This window comes from Diceros bicornis, chromosome 8 (genome assembly GCF_020826845.1).
Source record: "Diceros bicornis minor isolate mBicDic1 chromosome 8, mDicBic1.mat.cur, whole genome shotgun sequence".
NCBI lineage: Eukaryota > Metazoa > Chordata > Mammalia > Perissodactyla > Rhinocerotidae > Diceros > Diceros bicornis.
Window position 1 is genome coordinate 43,643,413 of NC_080747.1, and position 17,505 is coordinate 43,660,917.

General features: G+C 37.3%; 1 protein-coding gene across 5 annotated transcripts in view; it reads left to right on the plus strand.

The window, feature by feature from the left end:
- CEP135 (centrosomal protein 135) overlaps nt 1-17,505 on the plus strand; it is a 79,321-nt gene that overhangs the window by 24,630 nt on the left and 37,186 nt on the right. For 4 of the 5 annotated variants that reach the window (XR_009220969.1, XM_058547119.1, XM_058547122.1 and 1 more), the window contains 5 exons: nt 859-924; nt 3,804-3,942; nt 8,203-8,426; nt 12,323-12,475; nt 13,737-13,889. Coding sequence is in view for 4 of the 5 variants with exons in the window: in XM_058547119.1 (XP_058403102.1) it covers nt 859-924; nt 3,804-3,942; nt 8,203-8,426; nt 12,323-12,475; nt 13,737-13,889 (735 nt within the window). In the remaining variant the exon portion in view is untranslated. The remainder of the gene's footprint in view (nt 1-858; nt 925-3,803; nt 3,943-8,202; nt 8,427-12,322; nt 12,476-13,736; nt 13,890-17,505) is intronic. The other variant, XM_058547121.1, reaches the window with a different exon arrangement.

Genomic DNA, 17,505 nt, shown 5'->3' on the forward strand with positions numbered 1-17,505 from the left:
TGCACTGAAAACTCTAAAACATTGCTGAAAGAAATTGAAGAAGACAGAAATAAATAGAAAGACATCCTGTGTCCATGGATTGAAAGACTTAACATTGTTCACATGTCCATACTACCCAAAGCCATCTACAGATTCAGTGCAATCCCTATCCAAATCCCAATGACATCTTTTGCAGCAATAGAAAAAAAATCCTAAAATTCATATGGAACCTTACGGGACCTGAAGTAGCCAAAACAATCTTGAAAAATAACATAATTAGTGCAGTTTTAATTTTGCTTTTGTGACTTTAGTTTTATTGCAACACTCCTTTATCTTATCCTTCTCCTTTTCCAACCTTTTGCATCTTTTATGCTCATGCACGCTCACGCGGAACATGGCTTCTCACGTCCCAGTGGCAGTGCTCAGGAATGATAACTTGGCTCAACAAAAGATTCCTATTAGATCATAGTATTTTAATTTTGGCATTCAGCACTGTCAGTTGCGGTATAGAGGATCCTGATTGGTAGTCACAGGTGGGGAGAAAGTAAATAGGATAGGAAATGACAGTGCCATAAGATGAATCCTAAAAATCAAGGCTCAAGGAAAGTCCTGCAAGTATATAGGCAAAAAAAGATTTTCAAGTGGCCCTCTTGTTTCAGATGTTACAAATAGATCCCTGTAGGCATTCAGGAAACCAAGGAATTAAAGGGAGGCCTCAACTTTGCCTCCTCTTCATTGAAATTGAGGCTTAAGGCTAAAGACTCAGGTCTCACTGGTGAGAGGGAACATGAACTACTCCAAAAATGTCTTGGTCTTATTTGCAGTGTGACTTAGTGATAAGTTTTCTTGACTTGTACCTAATAAGCTTTTTATTCCTAGAAAGAGATTAAAAGAAAGCTCTCTGAAGTGCGGAATCTTGAAGAAACAATGGCAAAACTTCAACTGGTAAGTAGATGCCATATTAAATTGCCAGAACTTTTGGTAAGAAAATTTTTATGCTTTATTTTACATATATTTGTTTAATTGAGATATAATTTACATATCATAATATTCACTCTTAATTATACAATTTAGTGGCTTTGGTGTATAGTCGTGCCTCAGTATCTGCAGGGAATTGGTTCCAGGATCCCTGCAGATACCAAAATCCACAGATGCTCAAGTCCCTTTTATAAAATGGCTAGTATTTGCACGCAACATATGCACATCATCCCCAACACTTTAAATCATCTCTAGATTACTTATAATACCTAATACAGTGTAAATGCTATGTAATAGTTGTTATACTGTATTGTTTGTTTAGGGAATAATGACAAGAAAAAGAAATCTGTACACGTTCGGTACAGATGCAACTATCTTAGGCCTTCCCATATGCGGTTGATTGAATCCACACATGCGGAGGGCCAACTGTAGTCACAAAGTTAATGCAGCCATCACTATGTACTATCTAATCCCAGAACATTTTCATCACTACGAAAAGAAACCTCATATCCATTAGCAGTCATTTCCCGTTTTCCTCTGCTTAGCCCTTGACAACCACTAACTTACTTTCTGTTTCTATAGATTTGCCTATTCTGGACCTTCTATGTAGATAGACTTATATAGTATATGGCCTTTTGTATCTGGCTTCTTTCACTTAGCACAGTGTTTTCAAGGTTCATGCATGTTCTAGTATGTATCAGTACTTCCATGTTATGGCTGAGTAATATTCTATTGTATAGGTATAGTTTCATTTATATTTTTATAATTCTTTAATCTCGTATATAATAGATTGCAAATTAAATTCAAATTTGGAAAATCTGTTAGGAATTTTATATTCTTTTAACTACTTCATGACTTGTCAGTTTACTAATATTAGAAATTGATAATTACTTGATAAAGTTGTTGTCTTTTATTAAAAGGAGTCAGTCCTCTTTTAATAGCTTTGTTTGGTGGTGCAAACCATTTTCCTAGTCATATTGTTTGTTCTGGTAGTCTTCAAATGAGAAAAATAGTAATCATCCCAGCATAAGCCTAGATACAGCATAGAGTTCTATCTATAGTCTAGAATTGGTAGAATGTCTTGCTTACCAGTAGAAACTCCTGGGTCATCACCCAAAAGATTATTGAGGACTTTTTATTAATGGCCTGTTAACTGAGATGAGTTTCTGCTAAGATCGGAAGTAAAGACTGATACTAATTTCCAAGTTTTCACGTTATGTGTACTCTTTATACAGTCTAGCTGCAATCTTCTGGTGGCATAAGGCAAATTGAAAGACAAAACTATTGTGATACACAGGCACACAGTAGGTGCTCAAATATTTGTCCATTTTTGTATGCTCACTATGAACAGCATATCGCAGTGGCTTCCTTTTTTTTTTTTTTTTTTGTGAGGAAGATCAGCCCTGAGCTAACATCCATGCTAATCCTCCTCGTTTTGCTGAGGAAGACCGGCTCTGAGCTAACGTCTATAGTCAATCCTCCTCCTTTTTTTTCCCCCAAAGCACCAGTAGATAGTTGTATGTCATAGTTGCACATCCTTCTAGTTGCTGTATGTGGGACGTGGCCTCAGCATGGCCGGAGAAGCGGTGCATCGGTGCTCACCGGGATCCGAACCCAGGCCGCCAGCAGCGGAGTGTGCGCACTTAACCGCTAAGCCACAGGGCCGGTCCCAAGTGGCTTCCTTTTTTTATTCAACTGCTTTAGCTTTATTCAACTCAATGCAATACTGAATAATGAAATTAGCTAAACCTGCTAAATGTTGTCCACTCTTGAGTCTCATAGATGTTGTAAAATTCTCCTATGAGGTCAATAAATGTAAAGTAGATGTTTTAATGATGTTTTCATTACAACGTAACTTCATCGGGGCAGGGGTTTTTGCTGTTTTTTACTGCTGTTGTATGTACACCGTAAACGGTTGATGTGATTCATAATGCTTGTCTCAGAACTGTGACCACATTTCAGTAGCATTGGCTAACAGTAAGATGCTGCTGTAGTTACTTTCTGGCCTTCTTTATTTTTTTATTAGTGCTATATTTTATGTATTTTTAAGATAAATACTAATGATATTAATAGCTAACACTTATCGGCACTTGCTGCGTGCTGGACGCTGTGCAGAGTCCTTCACATCCATAGATTCATCCTCACAGTGAATCCTCCGTGTCCGGGTTCTGGTCGGTTTTTTTGTTTGTTTTTTTCTGAGGAAGATCAGCCCTAAGCTAACATCCATGCCAGTCCTCCTCTTTTTTTGCTGAGGAAGACTGGCCCTGGGCTAACATCCGTGCCCATCTTCCTCCACTTTATATGGGATGCCGCCATAGCATGGCTTCACAAGTGGTGGATTGGTGCACGCCCAGGATCCAAACCCGGGCCGCCAGCAGCGGAGTGCACGCGCTTAACTGCTACGCCATGGGGCCGGCTCCCAGGTTCTGGTCTTAACTGCATTGTGCAGATGAAGCTGAGAGAATAACCACCATAATTACAGACACCTATGGTAGTCTTAGAGCACTGTGTCTTACTACTGCCCTCCTTTAAACATAGAAAAGCTTTAAAATTTTTTATTACATAAGTACATATTAATTTTTTAAAAAATAGGACAATATGCTGAACAAATTAAAAGAAAATCTAATAGTTCTACTCAGAAAGGAGCCCTGCTGACATTTGGGTTTTATTGTGCTTTTAGCCACCATTGATAATTAACTTTAATTGAAGCCATATTTGACTAATAAAAAGAGTATATGTGTATGTGAATTACTCTTAAGTAAATATGCTTACAAAATATCTATTTTAAGTGCTATACTATTTTATAAAGTTGTTAGAAATCTTAATTATGGTATTAAAATTTGCAGGAATTAAACTTATGCCATAAAGAAAAGGAGAGGCTGAATGATGAACTCCTTATAAAATCAGACCTGGAAACTGTTGTTCATCAGCTTGAACAAGAAAAGCAAAGACTTTCAAAAAAAATTGAAAGTTTTGCAGTTACAGGTAAAATGTAAAATGTTGATAACTTAAAAAGTGATTGTGATTTCCTCTTGATGTATGTTTCTTTTTAGTAGATGATCTTTCCTTCATTCATTCCATAAATATTTATTGCATGCTTGCTATATACCAGAATCCGTACTAGGCACTGTAGATTCAGTAGAAAGTCTCTCTCCATCAAGGACCTTACAGAATTCTTTTATATTTTGACTAGTTGGTACAGGGAACCCTGCTTGAATATTTTTCAGTCAAAGTATATCCTTCTTTGAGGCAGACTGATAATAGAATTAATTAAGACTAAGTGGAAGACCATTCTGAAATAGTGAAAAATAGAGGTACAGAATCTTTTTAAGGAAATGCAGTTGTATCACCTGAAAGTACACACACACACACACACACACACACACATAGACACACTTAAGAAAAGCTAACTTTCTGCCAGATACCAGTCCTAACTGAGTTGGTTTGAGGAGCATGTAAGAATTCATTCGACAAATATTTATGAGCCTGTGTGTGTCAGGCTGTTTTGGGCGCTGGGGTATATAATAATGGTAAACAAGATACACAAGGTCCCTGTTATGTGGTGCCTTTATTCTAGTTAGATAAACTAGTAACACATAAATGAAGAAGTTTATTTTAGATGATAGAAGATATTAAAATAAAATGGAAGAATGTGCTAGAGATTGACTCAATGACAAGATATCAGCCACATGAAGATCTAGAAGCAGAGTTTCCCAGGCAGAGGGAATGGCAAATGCAGAAGCCTGGTACCATCAAACTCCATGTGTCTTAAGAAGTGAAAGAAAGCCAGTGTGCTACTTTTTTTTCTTTTCTTTTTTTTTTTTTTTTTTTTGCTGAGAAAGGTTCACCCTGAGCTAACATCCACTGCCAATCCCCCTCTTTTTGCTTGAGGAATATTCACCCTGAGTTAACATCTGTGCCAGTCTTCCTCTATTTTGTATGTGGGATGCTGCCACAGCATGGCCGCCAACCAGTGGTGTAGGTCCGCGCCCAGGAACCAAAGCGGAGCATGCCGAACTTAACCACTAGGCCGTGGGGCCGGCCCCCAGTGTGTTATTTTAAGAAGAGGCTACATCCTAGGCTTTTCAGCATCCTATGTGGATAATGTTTGATGCCTTCTCCACTTACTAGCTGTATGACTTGAACATGTTACTTCGCCTCTCTGTGCCTCAGTTTCGCTATCTGTGGGGTTAATGATGGCACCTAACCCAAAAGCTTGTTATGAGGATTAAATGGGTTAACATATTAAAGTGCTTAGAGCTATGTATAAAAGTTTGCAATTTACTTCCTTTCATAGCTAGCTATGGCCTATCATTTCAGTGTAATCTTTCAGATATTGAAACTCCCTTGTTTCTCTGTGTTTCGAATGCATCCCCCTGCCAAAAACCCAGGCATGGGTCAACCAAAACATTTACCTTCTACACGTTTACACATGAGCAGCTAAGCACTGCTTGCATGTGCATCAGACGCATTGATAGCACTGTAAGTAAGATGGTCCCGAACCTCAGCAGCACCCTAAATGATGTATGGAAATCTTACTCTGTTTTTTGCTGCTTGATGTCCCACTCTTTACAGGGAACATTTCAGGTGTTTTCCATTCTCAGTCAACTTGTAACTCTCATTCTACTTCCCTTCTAAGTGGAGACTCTTATCCCATTTCCCTAAGAGAATAGAAGCCATCAGGGAGGCATTCTGTCAGTTTCTTGCCCCCAGATCTTAAACCTGTCCATCCTTTTTTTTTTTGGTCTTCCATGTACTCTTTTTTTTTTAATTGAGGTCACATTGATTTACAATATTATGTAAATTTCAAGTGTACATCATTATATTTCAACTTCTTTATAGACTACTTTGTGTTTACCACCAAAAGTCTAGTTTCCATCTGTCACCATACAAATTTTTACCTTTACCCCTTTCATCCTCCTCCCACCCCCTTCTGCTCTAGTAAGCACCAATCTGTTCTTTGTATCTGTATGTTTGTTATCTTCCACATCAGTGAAATCATACAGTATTTGTCTTTCTCTGATTTATTTCATTTAGCATAATACCCTCAAGATCTATCCATGTTGTCACAAGTGGCAAGATTTCATCTTATTTTATGGCTAACATTCCATTGTGTATGTGTGTATGTATATATATACACATATATACACATATGTATACACACTTCATCTTCTTTATCCATTCGTCCATTGATGGGCATTAGGTTGTTTCCAAATCTTGGCTATTGTGAATAATGCTGCCATGAATGTAGGGGTGCATATATCCTTTCAAATTAGTGTTTTCTTGTTGTTTGGATAAATAACCAGAAGTGGAATAGCTGGATCATATGGCAAATCTATTTTTAATTTTTTGAGGAATCTGTATACTGTTTTCCATAGTGGCTGCACCAATTTACATTCCCACCAGCAGTGTACAAGGGTTCACTTTTCTCCACATCCTCCCCAACACTTGATATTTCTTGTCTTTTTAATAATAGCCATTCTGATGGGCGTGAGGTGATATCTCATTGTGGTTTTGATTTGTGTTGCCCTAACAATTACTGATGTTGAACATCTTCTCATGTGCCTATTGGTATATCTTCTTTGGAAAAATATCTGTTCAGATCCTCTGCTCATTTTTTAACTGGGTTTTTTTGTTGTTGAGTTTTATGAGTTCTTTATATATTTTGGATATTAAGTCGTTATCAGATATATGATTTGCAAGTATCTTATCCTAATTGTTAGTTGTCTTTTCATTTTGTTGATGGTTTCCTTTGCTGTGCACAAGCTTTTTAGTTTGATGTAGTCCCATTTGTTTATTTTTTCTTTTGTTTCTCTTGCCTGAGGAGACATACTCAAAAAGATTCTGCTAAGACCAATGTCAAAGCTGACTGCCTATATTTTCTTCTAGGAGTTATATGGTTTCAGGTCTTACATTCAAGTCTTTAATCCATTTTGAGTTAATTTTTATGTATGGTGTAAGATAGTGGTCTACTTTCATTCTTTTGTATGTGACTGTCCATAAACATGTCCATGTTTATCTTCCCTCCTGTTACAATGGAGTCATGTCCATCTTATGAAAGGCCACTGCCTCCATCTGTTCTCTGGGTCCTATCGTCTCTGATTTCAAAAACCTTACGTATTACCTCCTTTCCTTAACTTTAGTCTTTGTGGTGTTTTTTCCCATTGGCATTTAAAAATGCTTACCCTTCTCCTATTTTAGAACAAAAACTTTGACCCATTTCTCTCCAGCCACTCTTTCCTCCTCTTCATAGCTTTAACATCTTGAAAGGTCATTCACACTTGCTGTTTCTGCTTGATCGCCTACTACCCTTTAGCTCCTCAGTCTGCTCCAGTTGGCTTCTGTCCACCACTCACCAACAAAATTGCTCTGTTAAGGTCATCACTCACCTCCATTATGCTACATGCAGTGGGCACCTTTCATCCGTTAATTTATTTGACTTCTTAGCATTTAACACAATTGCACATTCCTTCCCATTTTCCTACTCTCTTCTTACCTCTCTAGTCACTCCTCGGGATGAATTTACCAATTCATCCTCCAAGTTGCATTGCCTGCTATATGTTTGACCTTGGCTATGTTTTTCATACTTGTATCCTTAGCTAGTGCTGGGCATATAGTAAATGCTCAATAAGTATCTGTCGAATGAATGAAAGAAGAGATGAGAGTGAATGAGAATATATCTTGAAAATCATTTTATGCCTCAGAGTGGTAATGAGCCTCAGTTAAATTAGAGTGAACTATATGAAATATTGCCGGTATTGGCTACTTTTGACTCATGAAAAGGTGATTTCTGTGGTAAAAGTTAATAATTGTGCTTATTTGGAGAAAGACAAGTTGTTTTGATCTCTTTGTATGTATACTGTATTAAATTCAAGCTTAATGGTAAAATCATGGATATTATGATTGTAGATTAATTTAGTGCATTTTCAGGTCACTAGAAAGTACCATATGATAATTTATTACTGCACTCTGTAGTACTAAATACCCATCCTTGTGATAAGACAAAAGCAGGAGGACTTTGACTTATTAGATTTTATTTAAACTTTTAATTTAATTTTTGCTTTTGTTTTTTTCTCCTTTCCTTTCAATATTTACCTCTTTAATATCTGGCAGTTATAGGTGATACACAAAACAGTTAATGATTTTTAGTAGCTTGCATTCTAAAAGTTATTGATAGAATTTACTTGGCTAATTATATATTTTATGTGCAAGACTGTTTTAAGATTTAATTACTTTAATTTGCAGAAAGAGAACTTACTTTGGAAGTTGAGAGGATGAGACTAGAACATGGAATAAAACGTCGAGACAGGTCACCTTCTCGTTTAGATACATTTCTGAAAGGTATAGAAGAAGAACGAGATTTTTATAAGAAAGAGCTAGAAAGACTCCAACATATAATACAGCGAAGATCTTGCTCTACAAATTATTCTGCACGTGAAAAAATTCCAATATTTAAAACATTAGAAAAGGTAATATTTCTAAATAAAAGTAATTGATAAGGCAAAAGAGTATCTTTATGAGCAAACTTTTCAAATTTATTATTATATTAAATGTAAATTTATTCATACTTGCTTTTAAAAAAAGCTTGCTTTCTTAATCTTGATTTTTGTTTTTTTCCATGACCTGTACTGTAGGAACACTGCATTAATTAGGAAAACTATTTAAGAACAAAGCATAACATACTGATTCCTAGAAATTAAGAAAAGATTGAATGGCTCATTATGTATATGGGAGGAGTGCAGGGGCATCTGGGCTGCTAGACACTGGAACCAAGAACTCATGCTACTGGACATTTTCTCTCTTTCTAGCCTTTACTTTCAGTATCACCTTCATTTTCTCTATCAAAGCAGAGTGGCTTTGTCCACATGTCAGGCAGCATGGCTTCATGCAGTCCCCAGCCTTGGACCAGTCAGAAAGGCAGGTCGCATTGGAAGTCCTCTTCCGTGTTAACCACACAGTAGGAGAAGGTAGCAGGTAGAAGTGGGTGCTGGGCAGATCATCCCATTTGTCCACTATGACCACATTTACAAGTTGGTAGTCTAAAGACGTATATTAGGTGAAGTTAACCATGATTCATGAGAGATTAAAAACGTGTCTCTGTTTTAGGTCTTAATTATTTTCAACATTTTATGAGTATCATTTGAGTTCTTTAAATTTTTCTTTTTTTTAAGCTTTGGAGCTATAGGAGTCCTGGAGGCTTATATGACCCTAACATTATCTACACTGTAGATAAAATTATGGGAATTTGGGAGTAAAGTCATTAAAACTCAAAACATTTGATTTCAGACTTGACTGAATTTACCAGTTCCATCATCTTTTTCCTGAAGAACCTGTGTCCATTGTCAAATGATTTTGAGTGGTTTTCTGATTAGACTCTGTTTTTTAACCTCGTTGGATAATGGCTGAATTTGATTTACAGGTGTCAATATAAACACTGTGCCATGTTATTTATTATAATCGATGAATTGGTGGGAAAATACAGTGTAATTTGTGTTACTGAGTGTTTTTGAAGTTCCATATATACTTAGGACTCAGGAAAAATCACTGAATCGATCACCTTTATTGTGTAGGAGAATCTTCCACAAAATGGTTGATCAATTTAATCAAGTATTTATTATAGAGAACTGAGTAGATAAATATCTCAAAACTTTTAACATAAATATTTGATTCAGTTGCTTGGTGTGGATTCACAATTGAAAAACAGAGGTATTGGTAAAGTACTGATAAAATTAGGAGAGACTCCATCCCCCACCTGCACCCCCCCAACTTATTTAGATTCTTGAAATGTTCTGATGCTACTTGACATGGATAAAGAATTCATTTTCTAAAGTTTAGAAAGTTAGGGTGTTCAGAGCGTTTTAGAGTCCAAATAACAAGTTGCAGGCGTGGTAGGGAGTAGTAGATGGGTGGAGGGTAAGACAGTTGTGAGTGTGGGGAACTAGAGAGTCCATCCCCACCTAAAACTGGGTATTTTGAACATGTTTAGAAATGCTTTTTTGGCAGACAACGAAGACCTCTCTAAAGCTGAATTTGAACAAGCTGTGGGTTTTCAACCCCTGCTTTATGGCAAACTGTTTAGGCACAGTTTCTTGGGATTGCAATAACTCAGAAAAAATATTGACGTTTTTAATATCAATGATCTTTGTCAACAGTATACCCGTTGGTTCTCTATTGTCTGTGTAGGGAGGGCGCTGTCCCCTTTCACCTTGTACTCATCATGGTTCCTACTGTGAGTTTTGGTATAGTGTAGTGGAGAGTGCTTTAGAGTTGGAGACCTGATAGAAATTCCAACCCCACAAACTGGCTTTATGACCTTGAACAAGAAACCTAACTTCATGGAACCCCGGTTTCCTTATTTGCCAAGTGGGGAAAGTAACTGCAACCTCCTGTGAAGATTATACGAGATGATTTGCATAAGGGTCTAGTGTAACACCTAGTTCCTAGTAAATGTTTCATTTCCTCATTACTTACTAGTTCAAAGCACATCAGGTCTAGGTAGAAAGTTCAGTTCAGTTCAACAGATATATACTGAGTGCCCGCTATGAATGAGGCACTGGGGATATGACGTAAAGAAGACATAGTTACTATCCTCATAGCCTTCAGTATTGTGCGTGTGTGTGCGTGAGCATGTGTGTCTGTGTGTATGTGTGTGTTGGGAATACTGGATGGCTAAAAGAGAGTTATTAACAATTATATATTAACACAAATATAAAATACCTACATAGAAGATATATTTACAAAAGACCTAGAGTTCCTGCTTAAGAAGGCCAGTCAGTAAGTGTTAGGGAATTCACACGTTTTACCAGGCACCATGCCAGGCACTGAAGATGTGGTGAATAAGACAGATACCCGCTGTGTCCCTCATAGAACTTACAGTTCAGTGGTAAAGACATACATCAAACACATAATCATGTAAATGACTTTATAATCTCATTTATAATAAGTGTTAATGAAGAAAGAATACAGGAAAGATTCAGAATACTATGAGAGTATAGAGAGATCTAAATTAGATTGGAGAATCGGAAAGGACTTCTTAGAGAAAGTGACCTTTAAGCTGAGACATAGATAGTCATGAAAATAGACTGCCAAATCCTTATTTATTAAGCTCCCGTTTTTTAAATCTACGCAGACCCCCTCCTTTCTGTAAGATATTTTTATTTGGATATGGTTAAGTTACAGATTTTCTTTGATAGTTATTTAAGCCTTGATTAAGTGTCCTCAAACTCTGATCCACTTTTATGCTGTAAAACATCTTATCCTTTAAGGTGTCCAGATAGCTAATCTCATCCATTATGCCTTGATTTTGTTTATTTAACCAAGAGGATAACTTATTTCCAAGTAGCCGGTGAGGAGTATGTCACAGATATCTACCCTTTAGCAAGTCTACATTGGACATGGGATGTGCACAGTAGATATTGAATAACATAGATTAGGTTGCTTTCCAGTGTACTGAATTATCAGATTCTTCTTACCTGGGGCTTCTGCATTTAGTACTTTAACATTAAGTTACCATAGATCCCAAGTCTACATTTACCATTTTATTTTCCACAATAACTGTGAAGATAGTGGATCTTGTGAATTATACCTGAATAATAGGCATAATCTTGTTTTAGAAATGTTAGAAATAGTTGCTTATTCAGTGAACATCCTTGATGTACACTGCCTGGTAGAAATATTTATATTTATCTGGTTGTAAAAATAGACCTCACATAGGTTTGAAGCTGGGACAGTTGGGGGTTGGTGTGCTGGGAAATTGATCTAGATTCAGTCACAGAGAACACTGAGGGATGTGCTAGGCTGTTATAGTTATTTGCACTGGGTAAGCAGGCACACACATGTCCTTCTAGTTCCTCTCCTGGAGAGGGTTATAAACTGTGGTTCCCAACAATTAGCATGCATCATGATCATCTGGACAGTTTGAATAAACCACAGTTACTGGGCCCTGACCCCAAAGTTTCTGACTGAGTAGGTCTGGGGTGGGCCCTCAAACTTGCATGTCTAACAAGTTCCTAGATGCTGCTGATGCTTCTGGTCTGGGGATGGCACTTTAGTTACCACTGCTATAAACAACCCCAAGAGAGTGACAGTTAAAGTATGTGATGGGATCTGATCAAGTAGTATCATTGACAGCTGGGTGTCTTCCTGGGAACTTGAAGGCCAGGAAATTTGCCCCAGTATGGCCGGCATTCTCATCTCCTGCTCTCATTATATATTAAAAATTGTGTTTCTTAATTACATTAAAGGAACTTGTGTTCTTTTTTGTCTGTTAGCATCTTTCAGTCAGTCTCATCACCAGCATCCTTGTGACAACCATGTGGTGATAATTATAACAAATGATAACTTCTGCTTTTAAATTATGTTTCAGGGTGATTACAATTCAGAAATTCATCTGATCACAAGAGAAAGAGATGAACTTCAGCGTATGCTGGAAAGATTTGAAAAATATATGGAGGATATACAGTCCAATGTTAAATTATTGACAGCAGAAAGAGATAAACTAAGTGTCTTATATAATGAAGTAAGAAATTGATTATAATTAAGCCAACAGATTATATAGAACCAGTTAACTGTAGTGGAACCAGTATATATCCTTTAAATTACTGTAATATATGGATCTTGTGATGTTCCTTTATAATTAGAATTATAAGGAGTAGTTTCTACTATTGTCCTATTCCCAAAGCAGAGATTTCTATTATTTTTTCATAGTTATTCTTCCTCTTTTCTAGCCTATCTATCTGTCAGGTCAGTTAGAGATAACCTCCTACTTCTAAAACTGCTTGGAACAGGTCTTAGCCAGACTCAGAGCAAAGTTTATCCTTGGGATTCAGACATGTTGGGATATGTCTGTCAAATGGGGGGTAGCACCCACTATTTGGATATGTTGGGTATTAAGGGCTTAGCCCGTAGTGAAAAAACTCTAGGGAAGAGGGAATTGATACAGCTTGGCCCAATTACAAAGCCTCAGTTGTCAGAGGGCAAGGTTAGTCTGAGCAAAGCATGGTGTTTGTCACCTACATTTGTTCCCAGACCAATCTTCCATGAAATCCTACCACTACTTTGAGAGAGAGAGAAAGACATGCAAGTTAAAAGATTAAGTTGAAGGGGCTGGCCCCGTGGCTTAGTGGTTAAGTGCGTGCGCTCTGCTATTGGCGGCCCGGGTTCGGATCCCAGGCGCGCACTGAGGCACCACTTGTCCGACCGTGCTGAGGTGGCTTCCCACATACAGCAACTAGAAGGATGTGCAACTATGACATACAACTATCTACTGGGGCTTTAGGGAGAAAAAGGGAAAAAATGGAGGAGGATTGGCAATAGATGTTAGCTTAGGGCCAGTCTTCCTCAGCAGAAAGAGGAGGATTGGCATGGATGTTAGCTCAGGGCTGATCTTCCTCACCAAAAAAAAAAAAAAAAAAAAAAGTTGAAAAAAAAAGGTTAAGTTGAAAAAGCTGTTTTCACTTTTGGAGCCTTTTTTGGGATTCTGCATTACAAATTGATCCACTTCTGGGCTTTCCCCATTCTTGGCTTAGATTTCAGCTTTCTTGGGGTTTCTTAGTTAATTACTAGTTGTCCGTCTGCTATCTGATTTCCAAAATTTTGTGGCTGACTCTTCCTTCAATCTCCTTGTCTTTTTGGTTTTTAAATTATTACTATTTTAATCTTTTTACTCTCATCTTGTTGGGATTTGGGAAGAGACCAAAGGTATTGTGTGTTTAGTTTGCCTGTTTTTAACTGGGAGCATATCCAAAGTGTTTTTTATTTATGTCTTTTAATTCTTTAAGGCTCAGGAAGAATTATCTGCACTAAGACAAGAATCCACCCAATCCACAGTCTCCCATAATATTGTTAGTCTCATGGAAAAGGAAAAAGAACGTGCGTTATCTGATTTAAGAAGGATTATGGCAGAAAAGGAAGCTTTCAAAGAAAAGTTAAAAGTGAGTAATAAGATTGACTTATTTTTGAAAGGTAATTTATTGAGAAAAAGGGAAATCTTTGTGTTTTACTATGAAGTGACTACTTAGAATGTACAACTAGATCAGGGGTTGGCAAACAACGACACATGAGCCAAATCCAGACCACTGGGGTTTTGTATGACCTGTGTGCTAGGAGTGGTTTTTACATTTTTAAATCATTGGAAAAAATATCAAAAGAAAAATGTTTCATGACACATGAAAATTATGAAATTCAAGTTTCATTGTTGGTAAATGTTATTGAAATACCACACTCATTCATTTACATATTCTGTGTGGCTTCTTTTGTACTGCAGTGGCAGAGTTGAGTAATTGCAACAGAAACTGTATGGCCCACAAAGTCTAAAATATTTATTATCTGGTAGAAAATAACCAATCTCTGATCTCAATAGGAAGTCCCTTATGTGGGAGGGACATTATCTTTTTTTGTAAAACAGCTTTATTGAGATATTCACATACCATACAATTCACCTATTTAAAGTATACAATTCATTGGTTTTTAGTATGTTCACAGACTTGTTCAACCATCACCACAATCAATTTTAGAGCATTTTCATTATCTCAAAAAGAAATGGTGTACTCATTAGCAGCCACTCTCCATTCCCCCCCAGCCTCCTCAGTCATAGGCAACCACTAATCTACTTTCTGTCTATAGATTTGCTTACTCTAGACATTTTGTATAAGTTGAATCATTTAGTATGCGGGTTTTTGATCTGGCTTCTCTCACTTAGTGTAATGTTTTCAAGGTTCATCCATGTGATAGTATTCATTCATTCATTCATTCCTTTTTATTGTAGGATAATATTCCATTGTATAGATAGACAACATTTATCACTTGGGTGGTTTCCACTTTTTGGCTATTATGAATAATGGTGTTATGAACATTCATGTACAACTTTTGTGTGGATGTATGTTTTCATTTATCTTGGGTATATACCAAGGTTCATATGATAACTATATTTAACCATTTGAGTAACTGCCAGGCTGTTTTCCAAAGTTGCCGTACCATTTATATTGCCACCAGCAGTGTATAAGAGTTCCAGTTTCTCCACATCCTCACCGACACTTGTTATTGTCTGTCTTTTTTATTTTCCTCATGCTGGTGGATGTGAAGGTAGTATCCATTGTGGTTTTGATTTGCATTTCCCTGATGGCTAATGATGTCGAGCATCTTTTCATGTGCTCGTTTGGCCATTTGTATATTCTCCTCAGGGAGATGTCTATTCAGATCCTTTGCCCATTTTTAAATTGAGTTATTTATCTCATTATTGAGTTGTAAGAGTATATATTCTTGATACAAACCCCTTGTCAGATATGTGAATTGCAAATACTTTCCCCCATTCTGTAGGTTGTCTTTTCATTTTCTTAATGGTGTCTTTTGAAGCACAAAAGTTTTTAATTTCTATAAAGTCTAATTTATCTATTTTTTCTTTTGTTGCTTGTGCTTTTGGTGTCATATCTAGGGGCAGTATTTTATGTTTCCTTTTATAATCTCCAAAAAAATACGTTAATATACATAAAGCACTTAACAGTGCTCAGCACATTATAGGAACTCAATATTAACTGTTTATTATTCTTATGGAGTCCATAGTTTACTTCCAGTAAATATTGTTGAATTAATGCTTGTAAATTAATGCTAAAATTAGGAATAAGAACTTCAGCATTATAAGGGTAGTCTTCATGTCATAAATTTTCAGTTAAAGTTTCACCCCAACAGAATACTTTTAATTGGGATCTTTTGGAATACTGCCTTCCAGAAAGTGCTTTCTTATGAAAGTAAGTGTTAAAATTACCAAATGGAAAACTTCTGTGCAATATGGCAGCTTTTAGCACAAGCTGCTGATTTATTCTTTTCCATATCTGTTGAAATGACCAAGGAATGTGAAAATAGGGTAAAAAATGCAATAGTACTGAAAACTCGGAAAAAGTGACATTCATGTTACTAGAATCTTTCTGGTTTGTAGGAGGCAGGACTTATGAGTTTACAGTAGGTCTTGTACTTAAAAACTGGACTAATCATCTCAATCCTTAAACCTCTTTTAGTAGTTTCCTGTTATTCCACTCTCTACCTGGTTGTCAGACCCAGGCATCATCACTGACTCCTCTCTCCCTGAAAGCTCATATCTCTCAATTAATCACCAAGTCCTACCAATGCTACCTCTTAAATAATATTTAGCATTTATTAAGCCCTTTCCATGTGGGAGGCTCTGTTCTAAGTGCTTTTTACATGGGCTATCTCGGTAAATCTTCACAATTGCCTTTTCAGATAGGGAACGCTTTCAGACGTGGTCTCTGAGTTACAGTGAGTTTAAATAATTTGCCCAAGATCATCTAGCTATGCAGCCACAAGGAGTCTGGCCCCTGAGCTCATGTTAGTCTCTCTTAATCTGTCTACTTCTTTCCATTCCCCTGCTACCATCCTGTTCTGGCCATTATTCTTTCGACTGCATTAGTGTTTTAGTGGCCTCTCAAATCTATATTTCACACTGAAGTCAGAGTCATTTTTCAAAGATATAAATCCGATCATATCACTTCCTATTTAAAATCCATTAACTATTTTCAGCGACTTCGGTGATTGGCACTTGCCTACTTCAGGGTCTAGCTTCTTTTCCTCAAACTCATTTCCCCTGTACCCCACCCCTCATTTTCTCGTCTCCAGGCTTAATTGACTTTTTCTTGCTCCCAACTTTCTACACAGGCTATTGAAAAATCCTTCCCCCCTTCCAGTCTCCTTGCCTGGCTAATTCTTACTCATCCTTTAGAGCTAGGTTAAACGTCATGCCCTCACACAGGCAATGAACCCTAGACTCTAGATTCCCTTTCAATACGTTGCCATAAAGTTCCTTTTCCTAGCAGAATATTCATGGATTTTATTTATTTATTTTTTTGTGTGAGGAAGATCAGCCCTGAGCTAACATCCATGCTAATCCTCCTCTTTTTGCTGAGGAAGACTGGCTCTGAGCTAACATCTATTGCCTATCCTCCTCCTTTTATTTTTTCCCCAAAGTCCCAGTAGATAGTTCTATGTCATAGTTGCACATCCTTCTAGTTGCTGTACGTGGGACGCGGCCTCAGCATGGCCGGAGAAGCGGTGCATCGGTGCACGTCCGGGATACGAACCCGGGCCGCCAGCAGCGGAGCGCACGCACTGAACCGCTAAGCCACGGGGCCGGCCCCATGGATTTTATTTTAATGTCTTGTTTAAGGTTTGTCTTTTCTACCACTCTATAGTATCTATGACGTCAGAGATTTTACTGATTACTGTGTTCCCAACACCTTGCTTGATGCTTGGTATATAGCATGTGCTCAATAATGGCTGAATGGTTTAATAAATGAAAAAATGCATACAGTGCAGTGACTCTTCCAACCAAATGTACAATCCACACATCAGATGTCTTTATTTATTTATTTTTAATGAATAACGTAGATGGAAGTATGAATGCACGCTAGAAGAATTCTCAGGGTACACCAGCTTATGTCGCTTGTCCTAGACTTAGCATCAGCAAGAGTTGGATAAGATAATATAACCAAAAACAATAGCACTTATGTTAACACTGTTGACCAGCCCATTCTTGAAACT